The sequence below is a fragment of the Lactuca saligna genome, chromosome 8, assembly GCF_052625555.1.
Source record: "Lactuca saligna cultivar CGN05327 chromosome 8, ASM5262555v1, whole genome shotgun sequence".
In the NCBI taxonomy this organism is placed as follows: domain Eukaryota; kingdom Viridiplantae; phylum Streptophyta; class Magnoliopsida; order Asterales; family Asteraceae; genus Lactuca; species Lactuca saligna.
Window position 1 is genome coordinate 141366114 of NC_136424.1, and position 15291 is coordinate 141381404.

General features: G+C 38.2%; 1 protein-coding gene across 3 annotated transcripts; it reads right to left on the reverse strand.

Annotated features, from left to right (window-relative positions):
• Positions 1–11822: 11822 nt before the first annotated feature.
• LOC145010895 (uncharacterized) lies at positions 11823–15231 on the reverse strand. 3 transcript variants are annotated; one of them, XM_078969461.1, is made up of 5 exons: positions 14882–15228; positions 14201–14686; positions 13992–14123; positions 13264–13892; positions 11823–12593 (listed from the first exon to the last, which is right to left on the reverse strand). In XM_078969461.1, the coding sequence occupies exons 1-5, from the start codon at positions 15015–15017 to the stop codon at positions 11976–11978; spliced, it is 2001 nt and encodes a 666-aa protein (XP_078825587.1). In that variant the 5' UTR covers positions 15018–15228; the 3' UTR covers positions 11823–11975. The 3 variants fall into 3 exon arrangements, with proteins under 3 accessions (XP_078825587.1, XP_078825588.1, XP_078825589.1); XM_078969462.1 differs by having other exon boundaries at positions 14201–14753; positions 14882–15020; XM_078969463.1 differs by lacking the exon at positions 11823–12593 and having other exon boundaries at positions 13267–13409; positions 13492–13892; positions 14882–15231.
• Positions 15232–15291: the final 60 nt, after the last annotated feature.

The window sequence follows — 15291 nt, forward strand, 5'->3', positions numbered from 1 at the left end:
TGCCCCATTTCCTTAATCGGATCGCCCCTTTCCATGGGGATACCTTCAGGAGGACAAAGTCTCCAACCTGCAACTCTAGTTCGGATCGTTGCCGATTTGCGTAACTGTTTTGGCGACTCTGGGCTGTCAGTAACCTCTGTTTGACCTATTGAATCTGCCTGGTCGTCTTCAGCACTATCTCAGTGCGCCCCATCACTCTCTTCCCCACTTCTCCCTAACAAATGGGAGTCTGATACCTCCTTCCGTATAGAAACTCAATATGGAGGCATACCAATACTCGAATGGTGGTTGTTGTTCCAAGAAAACTCAAGGGTAAATAAGTCTCCCAACATCCTCCAAAGTCCATAACAAATGCACACAACATATCCTCAAGCTTCTAAATCGTCCGCTCGCTCTGCCGGTCCGTCTGTGGGTGGTACGCGGTACTAGAATGCAAATGTGTGCCCAACTCCTTATGAAATTTCTTCCAGAACCTGGAAGTAAAATGCACGTCTCAATATGACACTATCGAGGTCGGAACTCCATGTCGTACTACCACCTATCTCACATAGATCTCAACCAGTCTCTCTACAGAAGAGCTATCACTAATAGCGAGGAAGTGACCACTCTTCGTCAGTCGGTTCGCAATCACCCAAATCACGTCAACTCTACGTGCAGTGCTCGGTAACTTGGTGATAAAGTCCATAAATATATGTTCCCACTTCCACTAGGGAATCTCCAGAAGCTGCAATGGACCATGTGGACATTAGTGCACTGCCTTAACCCGAAGACAGGTCAAGCACCTCTCAATTACCCATGTCACATCCCTCTTCATTCAGATCCACCAATAATCTCTCTTCAGGTACAAATACATCTTAGTGGCCCCTGGATGGAAATAAAATCTCGATCTATGTGCCTCCTCCATCAGTATATGCCGAGCTCTGCCTGTATAGGGCATCAAAATCCGCCCTCAGAAAGTCATAATCCCTCGACTATCCGTCAAAAACTCAGACACTTGCCCAATCACCCGCTCCCTCTTGCGGTTCTTCGTTCTCATGGCCTCCACCTAGGCCTCTCGAATAGTATCTAAGACTGGATTCATGACCGCCATCCTCATACACACATCTCGGATCGGAGCACTCACTGCTCTACGACTCAGGGTGTCGGCTACCACATTAGCCTTACACGGATGATACAAGATCTCACATTCATAGTCTTTCACTACATCTAACCATCTCATCTATCTCATATTTAGGTTGGGCTGATCTAGGAGATACTTCAGGCTCTTGTGGTTCGTGTATACAGTACACCGGACCCGGTACAAATAGTAGCACTAGATCTTGAGGGAAAAAACCACTGCCCCCAGCTCCAGATCATGGGTGGGATACCTCGTCTTGTGAGGATTCAACTGCCTCGATCCGTATGTTATCACGTTCCCCCTCTACGTCAGCACCACACCCATCCCTGATATAGATGCATCACAATAAACCACAAAGTCCTCCACTTCCTCAGGGAAGGCTAACATTGGGGCTTCGCACAATCTCTGGCAAAAAGTATCAAATGAGGCCTGCTTCTCGGGCCCCCACACAAAAGTAACACCCTTTCTGGTCAATCTGGTGAGAGGGACAACAATCTTGGAGAAATCTCGGATAAATCTCCGATAGTAGCCGGCCAAACCCAGAAAACTCCTGATCTCGGTAGGGTATCTCAGCACCTCCCATCTCATCTCTGTCTCAATTTTTGCCAGGTCAACCATTATCCCATTCTTATTAATGAGATGTCCCAGGAACTGGACCTCTCGTGACCAAAAATCACACTTGGAGAATTTGGCATAAAGCCTCTCCGACCTTAAAACTCCAAGAATCTCTCTCAAATGCTTCTCGTACTGCTCTTTGGATCTCGAATACATCAAGATATCATTGATGAACACGATCACTGTTCGATCCAAAATAGGCCTGCACACCCAATTCATGAGGTCCATGAACGTTTCCGGTGCGTTGGTGAGCCCAAAAGGCATTACCACAAACTTGTAGTGCCCATAACGATTCCTAAAGGACTTCTTCTGGATATCCTCCTCGCAAACTCTCATCTGATGATATCCAGACCTCAAATCGATCTTGGAAAACAAAGACATGCCCTACAACTGATCGAACAAATCGTCGATCCTCGAAAGTGGATAACGGTTCTTGATCGTCATATTGTTCAACTCCTAGTAATCAATGTACATCCGCGGTGAACCATCCTTTTTCTTGATAAAAAGGATCGACACTCCCCACGGCGAGCTACTCGGTCTAATAAATCCCTTCCCCAACAGATCCTGGAGCTGTGAGGATAACTCTTGCATCACTGGTGGCGCAAGGCAATAAGGTGCCTTGGCAATAGGCGCCGCTCCCAAAACCAAAACAATCTGGAACTCCATTTGCCTCTCAGGAGGCACACCCGGTAACTCCTCGGGAAAATATCTGGAACATCACGCACTATCGGAACCTCAACGATAGAACTAGGCCTCTCTGTACCAACTCGTGTATCCGTCACATATACCAAAAATCCTCTACAACCTTGGTGTAAACTCTGTTTCCCTTTGGCAGCAGAGCAGAAAGCTGATCCAGATTTGGTACCCACGTAATACACTGTAAGCACTCAAAAAATAGGGTCTCATATGGTCACCACCTGATGCTTGCAGTCGATCATAGCTCCAAACCGACTTAGCCAGTCCATTCCCATAATGACTCAGACATCACCTATTGCGATCAGCACCAGATCTATCGAAAACTTAGCACCAAAAATACCGAGTACACATCTCCGAATCACATCAGTAGCAAACAGCGCATGCTCATCGGCTATAGAAACTCTCAGAGGTCGACTCAACGCTTCACATTGAATACTGATGTGACGACTAAAAGATAGTGACACGATGAATCGACTCGCACCCGAGTCAAATAACACCAAAGAAGGTACTGAACTCAAAAGAAAAGTACCTATACACAACACAATATAGGCACATCATAACTTAAAATAGCATATGTAAAGAATCACGTATTGCCCATGACATCCGGTGCTACACATACCTCCTCCGTTGTCAGCTGGAAGGCTCTCCAACCAACCCTCGGTGTCTCGACCTTCACTGGCCGGCTCTTAGTAGCTCGTATATGAGCAGGTGTAGATCTCTGTGCTGATCCTTGAAGAAGCTTGGAGCACTCCGCCTTCCGATGTACGGTTTGGTTGCAATGAAAGCAGACTACAAACCCCTTGGGGCAATCCTTTGCCACATGCCTTCCGATGTATAGTGGGAGTATTAATGGTCTTGAAAGGGTTCAAGAACAAATCAAAATGAACCTTATCGAACATCACTAGCACACGACTTGAGGTTTACAACCTATCATGTTGACACTATCTTGTTTCTGTGCCGTTCCAATTGAGTTAATTATGCACGTAAGTTCTATGAGTTCTCATTTGAACGCATAAAACGCAAGCAACTTGATCAATGAAAAGTACATTGATAAGAAAGGGTGAGCTGCTTAACTACTTGGAGGACATGGTGGGCAGCCGTGTTACCATAAGGCAAGAGATCAAGATTGAGAAGGTTCGGTCCATATGAGTTTGAATTTGTCGTAAACTTTGGTTTTGACAAATTCACATGGATAAGAACACATAAACCATTAAAATCTAAGTGTCATAAGATTTCTTCCTTCATGAAGATGACTGTGAGGAAATGCTTTCACTAAGAGAGATTTTATGAAGATAGTGAATGTGAAATTGTATTCTTGAATTCGATTATGGTTACGGTATCCCTTTCCATGATCCGGATTGTGAGATTTGGCAATTAGTCTGAATTGCTTAGACACACATATGAGCTATCTTAGATAAAGGTGTATGAGATTAAGAAGCTTATATAAAAGATTATCAAAGCATTAAGTATTAGAAATATGAACTTAAGAAATTCAATAGGTATTGTTTTTCTGGAAGTTAAGCTATTTTCTAAATACATGTCAAAGCTAGTGGGAGCATAAGTGTTATGCTAATAATCATCATGATAGTGGGAGCATAAATATTATACTTGTATGATTATTAAGGAAAGTATTGCAAGTTAGCAATATTAATTATAGAAAACAAGAGTTATACTTTGCAAAGTCGTAAGGTTAAATAGTTGTTTTACTATAATTAAGGGAGAGAATATTATGCTTCATTTCAAATCTAAAGGCTTAGGTTGTGGATTTTTAATAAATTTAGTCAAGAGTACATAGTGCGTTCTCAAAATTTCGATTATGATTGTGGCATCCCTCTTCATAGTTTGAATTGTGAGAATGTGACACATAAAATATTATGGAAAAAGATTGATAAAGTATCGTATTTTTATGAAAGACATTATGCATCGTATCCCATACGCTTCGGGTAAAGGATCGTTTACAGATACTATAATATTTGACCATTCTAAAATTTTCTAAATTTCTAGCGCATTTAGAAGGAAAAAGGACAAGAATCGGTTTTGACTAAGATAATTAAACAACTATCAAAGGACGATCCAAAGTTCACCGAGGATTGGTCACTTGTGAGTAGTTGGAAGTATAGTATTGGATGGACCATATCGACATTATTATGAATAGATAAGATTCTATTAAGAATGAGTTGTCATATGGAAAATATGGAAATGGTTCCATATTAGGAATTGGATGTTGAGAGTCTATGTCTAGATTATAAAATTTTATGCAAAAGGATGTTCAAGGAATGTACTTTGAGTGAGAGACATCACGTCTATGGAATTGTATTGTAACAATCTCAGATAGAGGACTTTGTAATTTCATTTGCAAGAGTCATTGTGACTTTTGTACTATGACATTATGAAAGGATCATTGCATAAAATGTTAGAATCTAGCATATTTTATAAGTGAGAATTTAATATTCTTTCACTTGTGAAAAGGATTAGGAGTTGTGAAATGAGTATGATTGGAAATGTGTTCATTTGATCTATTTCACAAAGTAAGAACCGTAGGTAAACATTGTGTGCATGCTAAGAGCATGGGATAAGTGTAGTAATAATTCAAGTAAGAAGTTGATTACCTAAAACAACAAATAATGAGTAATCAATATGGTGATAGATAAAAGGTGTTTTATTTATACTCAAAAGTTTGGGGTCATATAGGATTACTATTATTCTTGTGTTTCACTTTGCATGTTTTGACTTCCTGAATAATTTAATTGGTTCAGAACAGTCAAATTATTTGAACGGACTACATTGTTGGAAGTAGGTATGAATGAAGACTGTCGTGAATCGGTGTGTGGATTGTCTAAAGTGTATTAAACATAAGCAAATGTTTGGTGCAACGTTCATGAGTGCTTATGAATATGATTTGAGCATTCGATTAAACCCACGCTCACTTGGATCACTTCATGAATTGTATCACAAGTGATTGCTGAGATGATAACATCTTATATTCTTGAAACCGAGATGTGTGAGTTGTATCTTGCGAGTCGGTTACACATTGATAATATGTAAACGCACCAGTAACTTGGTGTTATAAAACATATTGTTGTGTGTAATTCGGTAAGTGAGTGCAAGCGAGCATTGGGTCAAAGTTTATCTGTTCCTTTTATCCAAAGTAGGATAAATGCGATATCTTTGGGCCCCCCGATGATTTAGTGATGGCACCTAAGCGCTTGGCCGAGTCGGGACTAAATTGATGAGATGAATTGTAGTCTGTTGTCAGTCGTCATAAATCAGAAGTCGGGAAATAGTATAGAGAGAATGATTAGAATTCATGTCTTATATGTATACGATATCTAGAATAGAGGAATATATGATCCCTTATCTAAAGAACACGCGTATCTGAAAAGATCAGAGTTGACAGCGGCTTTGGAAAGCTATGATTGCAGATCAGGATCTGAAGTCATACGTAGAATAGTTATTAGACTTATCCAAGTGGGAGACTGTTGGATTAGTGTCTAAGTCCATAACTATTTTGGTATGTACTTGACCTGATGGTGCATGGTCCTTTTAGGTTGCCTTCACCAAAGCAACTTAATAGGATAAATTATGGAGAGAAAGGATTAATTATGATTTATTAATATATTATGAGAATAATATATTAAAGGAGAAATCATATTGTTTAATTAATATTAGTCAATAATTAATAAGAATTAAGTTTGTGGCTAAAAGACATTATTTAAACTTAAGGGACTAGAACTGTCAATTGTGTGATAGTTGAATATTGGGCTAATGGACTCCATATTAGAGGGGTAGACGAATTCTATGGGAAAACCCATTAGAAATCGTCCTAGGCCTCTAAGGAGGGAGTCCATGGGTTGCTTAGGGCCTAAGCATCCAAATTAGGATTTCCTTGTTAGATAACCCTAATAGCCTCACTATTTAAAGAACCCTTGAGACTCAAAAACGTGGTGAACTTATTCCTTAGGGTTTCCACACGTTTTGGGTAGCCTCCCCTCTCCTTATTCTTCATCCTCTTGCTCTTGGTGTTTATGAACCATTAGAGGAGTGACATTTGTGACTCTAAGCTTTCTAAAGCCATTACAAGGAGGATTTGTGATTGTTATTGCTACATAACAATCAAGGTAAGATCTAAAACCCTTTCACATGTTAATATGATTAATTGTATGCTAGAACTAGGGTTTAAAGTCTTGGATGAATTGCATGTACAATAGAGAAGCCTAGATCCAAGCATTAGGGTTTGCATGAGCACATAGGATGTTCTTATGGCTAAAACCCATCAAAAATGTCCGATAAAATGAGTTCTCCACGAACTCTCGAATATCCATCCTCAGAATGCTCAAATACTGACTCATGCATGCCTGCTCGGTAGACACGTGCTCAGGGCAGAAAAATGCCCTCTTGTGAAAAATCCTCGTAATCTCTGTCACAGACTATGTCTTCTGCTTGAGAGATAGAAACTCCTGGGCCAATTGTTCCCTCTCCACCGGGGGAACATACTCATATCGAAACATCAGTGTGAACCTCTCCCATGTCATTGCAGTATGCTCTGCAGGAGAAACAATGGCTGTTACAAACTTCAACCAGTCCTTCGCTCCCAAGCAAAGCTGGTTCAATGCGAATCGTACCCTCAAATGCTCTGGGCATGAAAAATTATAGAAACACCCCTCGATATCCGAAATCCATCTAATCGAAGCAATCGGATCCTGGGTCCCATCAAACTTTGGTGGAATCGTGTTGCTGAGCTCCCGACACAGCAACGAGTCACCTCCCTGTGGCCTGGCAGTAGCGACAATTGCGGTGGCTGCAGCAGCAGCCGCCTTAGTAACACCAACATATCGCTAATCAAATGTCTCGATCAAAGTGGTCTTAATAGGCCCAAACACCTCCAGAACAGCCTCTCGTATGGCTACGACCACCTCGTCGTGAATCATCCTATGAATCTCATCATCGCTAACCCAACTACTCTCTGGGTTGTAGCGTGTACCCACCATGATGTCTCTGAAACACATCAAAAAAACATCAGAGACTCCCTCGAGTATACTCACACTCGACTACTCATCCCTACTTGATTCCTGACATCATGTAGATTCTTACTTGTGTTGGCTACAGATCCGGTGCTTTCAGTAGTACGGGTCCAATACTACATTCCACACCAACCTATAGTCACTCCAAGTCCTCCTCCTAGGATCCAAATTCACAAGCACTCTATCTCTCACAATAACAAACTATTCTATCGGTAAAGCCCTCATAAGCTCATCTAGGTATCTCTCCTAGATTATCTCTTAACTCAAAACTCCCTCTCTAGTTGATTCCTGCTAGATACTATTACTCAGCACAAAGTCAAAAACAAATAATAGGTAGTAGTAACTCCTAGGCTAAGGCATCACAAATCAAGCAACTCTAGTCCTAAAATATGAAATACCTAGCCTATCCTCTAGCATGCATAATATCTCAAAAATATATCATAACACAAAAGTAAGGGTATTTTGGGAAATCACCGTTCGGGCTCTAGCTGATTGTACACACTGCTCCAACTCGTTTTCTCTTAAAATCTTTCTTATTTTTAGAAAAATTATCTCTTTTGAAATTTTTTCTCAAATCCTTCGTTTGAGTCCAAACATACCCGGAGGTGCATCCGAATCGATTAAACCAAGGCTCTAATACCAACTTGTAACACCGTAAATTTTTAAACAAAATTTTCATTTTCAAAACACAATAAAACTCATTCTTATAATTCTTAAAATCACAAGTGTCTCAAATTTCAACAATCCATAAATAAAAATCACAATCCCAAAATCAGAAGATAATCTCTCACCAATGTGTACTATCAAGTCGGTGCCTTCCCATGATCCTAAGAAGTACCTGAAACACATAACACATAACACGGTAAGCACGAAGCTTAGTGAGTTCCCCAAAATACCACACACAGCTCATTAGCCACTCTAGGCTATAACTTAGTAAGACCTTCTGGTCAATGTGTCGAAGTGGGACCCTCCGGTCCCACAACTTAGGTGAACCATCCGTTCCTAACTCAGGTGGAACCTCCGGCCCTAACTCAGTAAGCTCAGAATAATACACAACATAAATCACATAGAAATAATGCAGGATATCACAATACTCAATAAAAAAATATAAGACCCTCCGCTCACACAACTCAGATTATCACTCTAGGTATGTATAGTGAGAAGACTCACCTCGTAAGGAAGAAAGAACAATCTCGTACACGGAATCTCGAACTAGCCTCCGCCTAACACATAGGGTAATTATCTCTAATTAATACTCTATTCATACTTAAATTATACCAAAGGTTGTTCTCTCTCTCTCTCTCTCTCTCTCTCTCTCTCTCTTTCTCTCTCTCTCTAACTCTTGGAATGGGAAAAAGACCATTTTACCCCTCCATGGTCTCTATTACTCATATTTGACCAAATCCTAAAGTCAAGAGAAGTCAAACTCGAGTCAACAGTCCATGTTTGACCCGAATCGCTGAGTGCACCCATGTGACTCGTCGAATCCACTCTTTTCCTCATAAGTCTCGTGAAGGTCTAGCTATGGTCGTCGAGTTGATCCCCAACTCGTCGAGTTATTTTCATGACAAAGCTCATCGGGATAAACCCTAACCGACTTGTCAAGTTGGCTCATCGGCTCGGCGAGTCCATTCAAAATCATTTCTCAATCAGACGATTTCAAGGTAGAACACCTTCCCAAACTCTAGGTCCAACCTCCCAAGGCTCGAATGTCACATAAAGCTTCAATCTTCACGTTCATGCATGGCCTATTTGCTCCATATTACCAACTACATGCTCTCACAAGGTGTTAAGCACAAAACCCTCTTTTGGCTTAATAAAGTTGGGACCTTTGGACTCAAGGGACCTCACATGTTCCAAATAAAAAGTGTAGACCTCATAATAGACTCCATGCACTCATTGTCCCAATAAAAGGTGGTAAAAGCCCTAACTTCCATACTCAAGATATCTAACTAAATACATGGGAAAGGTGCAAACTTTTACCTTCCACAGAAGCTCTAAGTGAAAGAATTGATGGATCCCATAGTATCTCCTTGTCCCCTGCTTGTATCACCCTTATTTCCTTCCAAAAGATTCACCAAAACACTCAAAAGTTAGTTCAATCACTATTAGGGTTTCTATTAGTGAAGTTGGGCAGTTGGTGAGGCACAAATAGGGAGATAAGTTCTCTTAAATAGGCCCCAACCCCAGGGATTTAGGTAGGGGTGTAAACGAGCCGAGCCGAGCCCGAGCCTGACAAAGCTCGAGCTCGGCTCGTTTAATTTGAGGAAGCTCGAGCTCGAGCTCGAGCTCGATTCGAGCCTTAAAATGAAGCTCGAGCTCGGCTCATGAACAATTTAGTGGGCTCGCGAGCCTAATCAAGCCTAAACGAGCCTCTATGTGTGTGTGTGTGTATATATATATATGTATGTATATATATATATATGTATATATATATATATATGTGTGTGTGTGTGTGTGTGTGTATATATATATATATAGGCTCGTTTAAGCTCGTTTAGGCTCGCGAGCCCATTAATTGAAGCTCGGCTCGAGCTCATTTAATAAACGAGCCTCATATTTAGGCTCGAGCTCGGCTCGGGCTCGTTTAATTCGATCTCGAGTCGAGCTTTTAACGAGTCGATCCCGAGTAGCTCACGAGTAGCTCGGCTCACTTACACCCCTAGATTTAGGGTTTCATTACATAGCGCCTACTCGACGAGTAAACTCTCTGACTCGTCGAGTAGGTTACCAGTCCCATGTGGCCAAATACTACTCTACTCGATGAGGTGAAGCACCTACTCGTTGAGTTGCTCAATAGACCTCAAAAATAAATAAATAAATAATATACCTGAAAGTTCAGATGTTACAAAACTTTTAATTAAATTTTACATTCTGAAACCAAAGGAGTATTTTTAAAACATTTCAAAAATACTAGATCAAATTTTAAATATTTAAATTAATCAAATAATTTTATCTTTATCTTAAAATTTGACCAAATCGCTTAATTTGATAAGCATATTGATTTACTTTTCCAAATAAAATCGATTTTAGACGTTTTAAACGAATTTGGTAATTATCCAAATCAAACAAAGATATCAAAATCGAAAAATCACAGATCTGACAATTCGACTCGTCGAGTTTTTGCAATACACTCATTGAGTAGGGGCAACTCGCCGAGTTCCACTATGAACTCGTCGAGTCAGATCAACAGACTGACGAATCTATTCCCTCCTACTTTGGACAATTAACATATGCATCAAATTCAACTAAAAAACATCCTAGGTTCTAATACCACTGATGAGTTTTGACCATAACTGCATCCTATAGGATCATGCAACCCTAATTGTTTTAGATCTAAGTTTTTCAATAGTTGAACATTCAATTGAATACCAAAGCAATAAACCCTAGATCTAGCATACAATTTTCAAAAAACGTATAACAAAAGGATTTTGATGATTACCTTGCTTGTTATGTAGTAATAACAAGAATTCCTTTGTAGATCCTTGACTCTTGAAAGCTTAGTGCCCCAAATGTTGCACCTCTAATGGCTCACAAAAGTTATTAGCAAATAGATGAGAGGAGAGAGGAGTGAAGCACTTAGAATTTCATCTGGGGTTCTCTTAGAAAGCATAGGGCATAAAATCATAAGTCAGGGGTTACTTATATAGCGGTGGGTTTCTAGGGTTTCCTGGAGGAAACCCTAATTTTCTACTTAAGGCTTAAGCAACCCATGAACCTTCCATCAACAGGCCTTGGACGAAATCTATAGGACCTTTCTATAGAATTTTGTCCACTCCTAATTATAGAGTCTATCAACCTAGTATCACAAGTATCAATGATTCGCAAAACTACCCATGTTCTTTTAATCAGTTCCTTTAATCCCAAAATTAATTCTAAATTAATTTCTGATTAAATTCTAATTAAATAATATGATTTCTAATTAATATATTAATGTTATAATACATTAATAAATCAAGTTATTATTCCAAATAATAAATTCAATCTCACTCTCCAAAAATCATCATTCCAAGTTGCTAATGTGAAGGCAATCCAAAAAGATCATGCTACTATCAAATCAAGTACATATCAATTACAGTTATAGGCTTAGACACCTAATCTAATAAAAACCACATTTGATTTCATGCTATTTTGTGTTAATCTAAATCTCAAAGCAATCTCAAGCATAAAATAGGTAGAAATATTCCATCGAGTTTCATCATGAAAAAAACAAGATTTTTTTATGCTTCCTTTCATTTCATCAGTCATCCAAAATTTCGGATTTATTAAGTCCTTCCACAGAGGATCAAATATATCTAGCCGTGACACCCGCTTTAATTTATGTAGATCATGACATTTCACAACAAAATTCATAGCAAGTGTGAACATATGACTTTGAGGGCCAAAACATCATCATATATAATGTCTTTTGACAAATATCTGGGTATACATTTACATCACTAGCCCCTAATATATACTATAATTACAAAAACAATACAAAATAATTCTAACATCTAACACTGACAAAATTGCGTTTACAATGGCACTTAAAAGATGGGTTTCTTAAGCATTCCCTTCTCCCTTTCGAAAAGAAACCTCGAACCATATAAGAAGCGACCCAAAAGAGGAAACTTTGGGCTACCAAATATCATATACGTAACCGCAGCAAAACAACTGATAAAAATCGGTATCCATTTAGAATTATTTTGATAAAGTAATAAAAAGTTGATGAGAAAAGTGAGGATCATGGTAGCTATAGAGATGAAAAGTGACGCTAAACACATCATAAGTTGTTGAGGTAACGAAATCATGAAATCATGTTCAGTGTAATCGGATCCCAAAATAGATAACACCAAGAGGATTGAAGCTGTGGCGGATATAAATGATAAGCCATCGAATATTATGAAGATTTTTGAAAGATTTTTTTTGAGGAAAATGGGCATCCCGGTTACTTGGTCGTATCCACCTGGAAATGTAAATGCAGCTGCAAATGATATGGTGGCGATAAGGGATGCAACCACCATTAATTGGGCGGCTGTTTCCTTCATCCACTCTTCACCTTTTGAAAATAATTCTTTGTGGTTTTTCACGAACACTTCATGTGGTGTTAAACCCGCTGTGTTCTTTTTTTCCCGAAAAGGTGGAGGAAGTATGGCTTCTACTTCCTAATATCACAAAGATTACATACATCATTGTTAGATCAAAATTTGTTTCACAAGAAAATAGGAAATATGTCACATGTTGCATTTTTAAATATGATAATGAATTAAAAGCGTAACATAGTTTAGATTGTGTACCCATTTAATCACTTATGTTTATTTTTGTATACATTTATTCATTTATGTTTATTTTTGTACATATTTAGTAACTTATGTGTTTTATTTTGTACACATATGCCATTACAATCAATGGTCATATGTGTACAAGGTACAAAACTTAAGTAACTAAACATGTACAAAAAAATAAAAAATAAAAAATAAAAAAATAAAAAAATTTAAATGCCTACAAAAATAAACATAAGTGGTTAAAGCTGTACACAATCTAAACTACATTACCTTTTTAATGCATTATCCCTTTTTAAATATTTAGTTAACAATTACATGTTCAAAATATCATGAGCTAAGTACAATAAAAGTAATGTAATTTCCAATTCATATTACAAAATTGTACTTCAAAATTATTTCTCGTTTCCGAATTGGGTTACGCATTGATATATTCTTCAAAGTACAATACCCTAATAAGAAATAATTTTAAAGTACAATGCCAAGGTATAATGATATAATAAAAAAAAACATAGAAAATAAGATGCTAATTCTTTTATTTAGAAAGACGTACCTTGAACCATAATGTTTCTAGATGCAATTGAAGACCAACCCCTGGGATATTCTGTAGTCTATTAATCTTCGGACTCTCCCCAGCTATATGCAAAATATTATTTCCATTTTTATCTTCAAGAGTAATTATCAAATTCCTTAGTGCTCCTATCTCATACAATAAATTGTAGATCCCTTCATGACGATGTGACACAGCAACATGAAATATACTATGGTTATTATCATTTACCTCACGTACTAAATGTGGATATTGCCGAATAACCTCCACTAAAAAAGCAGTGTTACCCATTTCTGCAGCAAGAAATAACACTCGCGATGAGTATTTTTGCTTTACAGTTTTCGAAGTGGCTGCGTTTTCATCAGTAGGGCATCGGAATAGGTTGTAGATTCTAGAAGGCATTTTTATAATGTTGTCTGATATGGTTCTTAGTAGTACAAGTGTTTCTTGTTTTTCCTTTTCATCGCGTGTTTGCTTTATATCATCCTTTGGTTGATCCGGTGGGCCCCTTATTATTTCATCAATTTGAGCTTTTGGTAGTTTCACAATCGCTGCCCATATTACTCTTAGTAATTGTAGGGCGTAACTTTCCATATCGGGAATTCCAACCTTCAGATGACATGCTTCCAACACTAATAAAATTAACCAAAGTAGAATATATGAATTATGACATATGAGTATATTTTTCATTTTTATGATGAAGTCGGGTATATAATAAATGAAATTCTTACATGAATATATGATTCTCTTGAATGTATTACTTGTTGTAGTATCAAATGCATAAGGTTTTCGAGCCAATAATCCTAGTACACTTCCATTTATAGCAAGTTCGGGTCGATCTGTCACGATTTGTAATGCAACATCTACACAAAGTATTTGATATTCACTTAATGAAAAAATTAACTAATAAAGGTATAAATACAAAAGTTATGATACTTACCAAATAGATTCGCTTCAACACATTTGACAAGAACACAACCTCGATTATGATGTGTCCAAAAATCACCACTCATATTCCGGGAATTATGATAAAGAAACCTCACCATATCATGTTTTCCAAATAAAGCAGCCATGTAAAGTGGCATCATTCCTCTACTATCAGGAATATCCAACAAGGCCCTGTTTTTATTCACCAAAATCGTAGCTATTTTGACATTTCCAGCTATGGCAGCTAAACAGAGAGCAGTTTGACCTTTTTGATTTTGAAGTTCTAAGTCTTCTTTTTCCATTAAACTCACCAGATATTCCACAAACCAGTATGATTTCCCCATTACAGCAATGTGAAGAACAGTATCGTAACTTTCAGTGATGCTAAACCTTACAAGCTCTCTTCGTTTATCAAGTATGATTTTAGCAGCTTTCCAATTTCCAGTTATTGTCGCTTTATAAGTAGGAACACAAATATCGTTGTAATCTTCTCTTCTTCCTTCAAAGTAATTCCAAAATCAAGTTACTAATCACAAATTACCAATTCGTAGTTTCGTACGTATATCCTGTATGAGTATTTAATTCGAAGCTTAGGCTTTGAAGCACATCATAACAATGAATACAGTAGAAACTCGATTGAGGGTATTATAGAAACAGATCTGGTAGCAATTTGGTGTACGATTGAAGAACTTACCAACAAGTAGATCTGAACGAGGTAGATTCAATGGAAGTGGTGGTGGATTATGATTATGAGAAACGCCACGAATGTTAATCTGGTGTTGTGATTGCAACTCGTAGATTGAACCCACGTTGTTGTTTGTAGGGTTCATTCTCAGTCTTCTTACAGCATTAATAACAAAAATCAAAATCACCACACAATTGGGAGAGACTTGGAGTATTATGAAAGACGAACTTATACTGTACACAGTGGAGATATCGTGTAGATATCGTGTGAAGTTAGTCAACTATTGTTATATATAAGATTGGTAGATAAACAGATACATCATATGATTCATGTCTGCTTGTATTCATTGGTTATGGTGAAAGAGAAAAAGACAGAAGACTTGAGGCTCTTTTGTCATATGTTCCCCCGTCTTTTAAGAT

Coding starts and splice junctions, on each gene's coding strand:
- LOC145010895 (XM_078969461.1), bottom strand. CDS start 15,017: ATGAACCCTACAAACAACAACGTGGGTTCAATCTACGAGTTGCAATCA. Junction 14,687..14,881: donor TCGTTCAGATCTACTTGTTG/GTAAGTTCTTCA, acceptor ATTACTTTGAAG/GAAGAAGAGAAGATTACAAC. Junction 13,893..13,991: donor CAAGAGAATCATATATTCAT/GTAAGAATTTCA, acceptor TAATTTTATTAG/TGTTGGAAGCATGTCATCTG.